At 40.0% G+C, this 240-nt stretch overlaps 1 protein-coding gene across 1 annotated transcript in view; it reads left to right on the top strand.

Annotated features, from left to right (window-relative positions):
• Positions 1 to 240, top strand: part of LOC119594175 (nitric oxide synthase-interacting protein homolog) — a gene marked incomplete in the record, with an annotated part of 15,282 nt that overhangs the window by 11,050 nt on the left and 3,992 nt on the right. Inside the window, 1 exon segment of the mRNA XM_037943245.1 lies at positions 99 to 198. Within this exon segment, the coding sequence (XP_037799173.1) occupies positions 99 to 198 (100 nt within the window).

Below are 240 nucleotides of genomic sequence, written 5' to 3'. Positions count from 1 at the left end.
CTTTCATTAGAAATATATATATTTATATTTTTTTGAGTCATCTTTGATTTGCATAATTGGCATAATCAGAACAGACATTGAATAGTGATACTTTGCAGGCAGAGATCGAGGAGATAGGAGAGGCAGAACACCGATCCCGCATTGAGAAGTTCTTGAAGACAGAAGGAGCTGTAGCGTCTGCTTCCCAGGCTGCCCAGGGTTGGTTAAAGGATTCTGTTGTAAACCCTCTTTGCATTGTAA

Source organism: Penaeus monodon, chromosome 33 (genome assembly GCF_015228065.2).
Source record: "Penaeus monodon isolate SGIC_2016 chromosome 33, NSTDA_Pmon_1, whole genome shotgun sequence".
Lineage (NCBI taxonomy): Eukaryota > Metazoa > Arthropoda > Malacostraca > Decapoda > Penaeidae > Penaeus > Penaeus monodon.
Note: the sequence above shows the minus strand (reverse complement) of the source record. Positions and strands in the feature narration are given on the sequence as shown.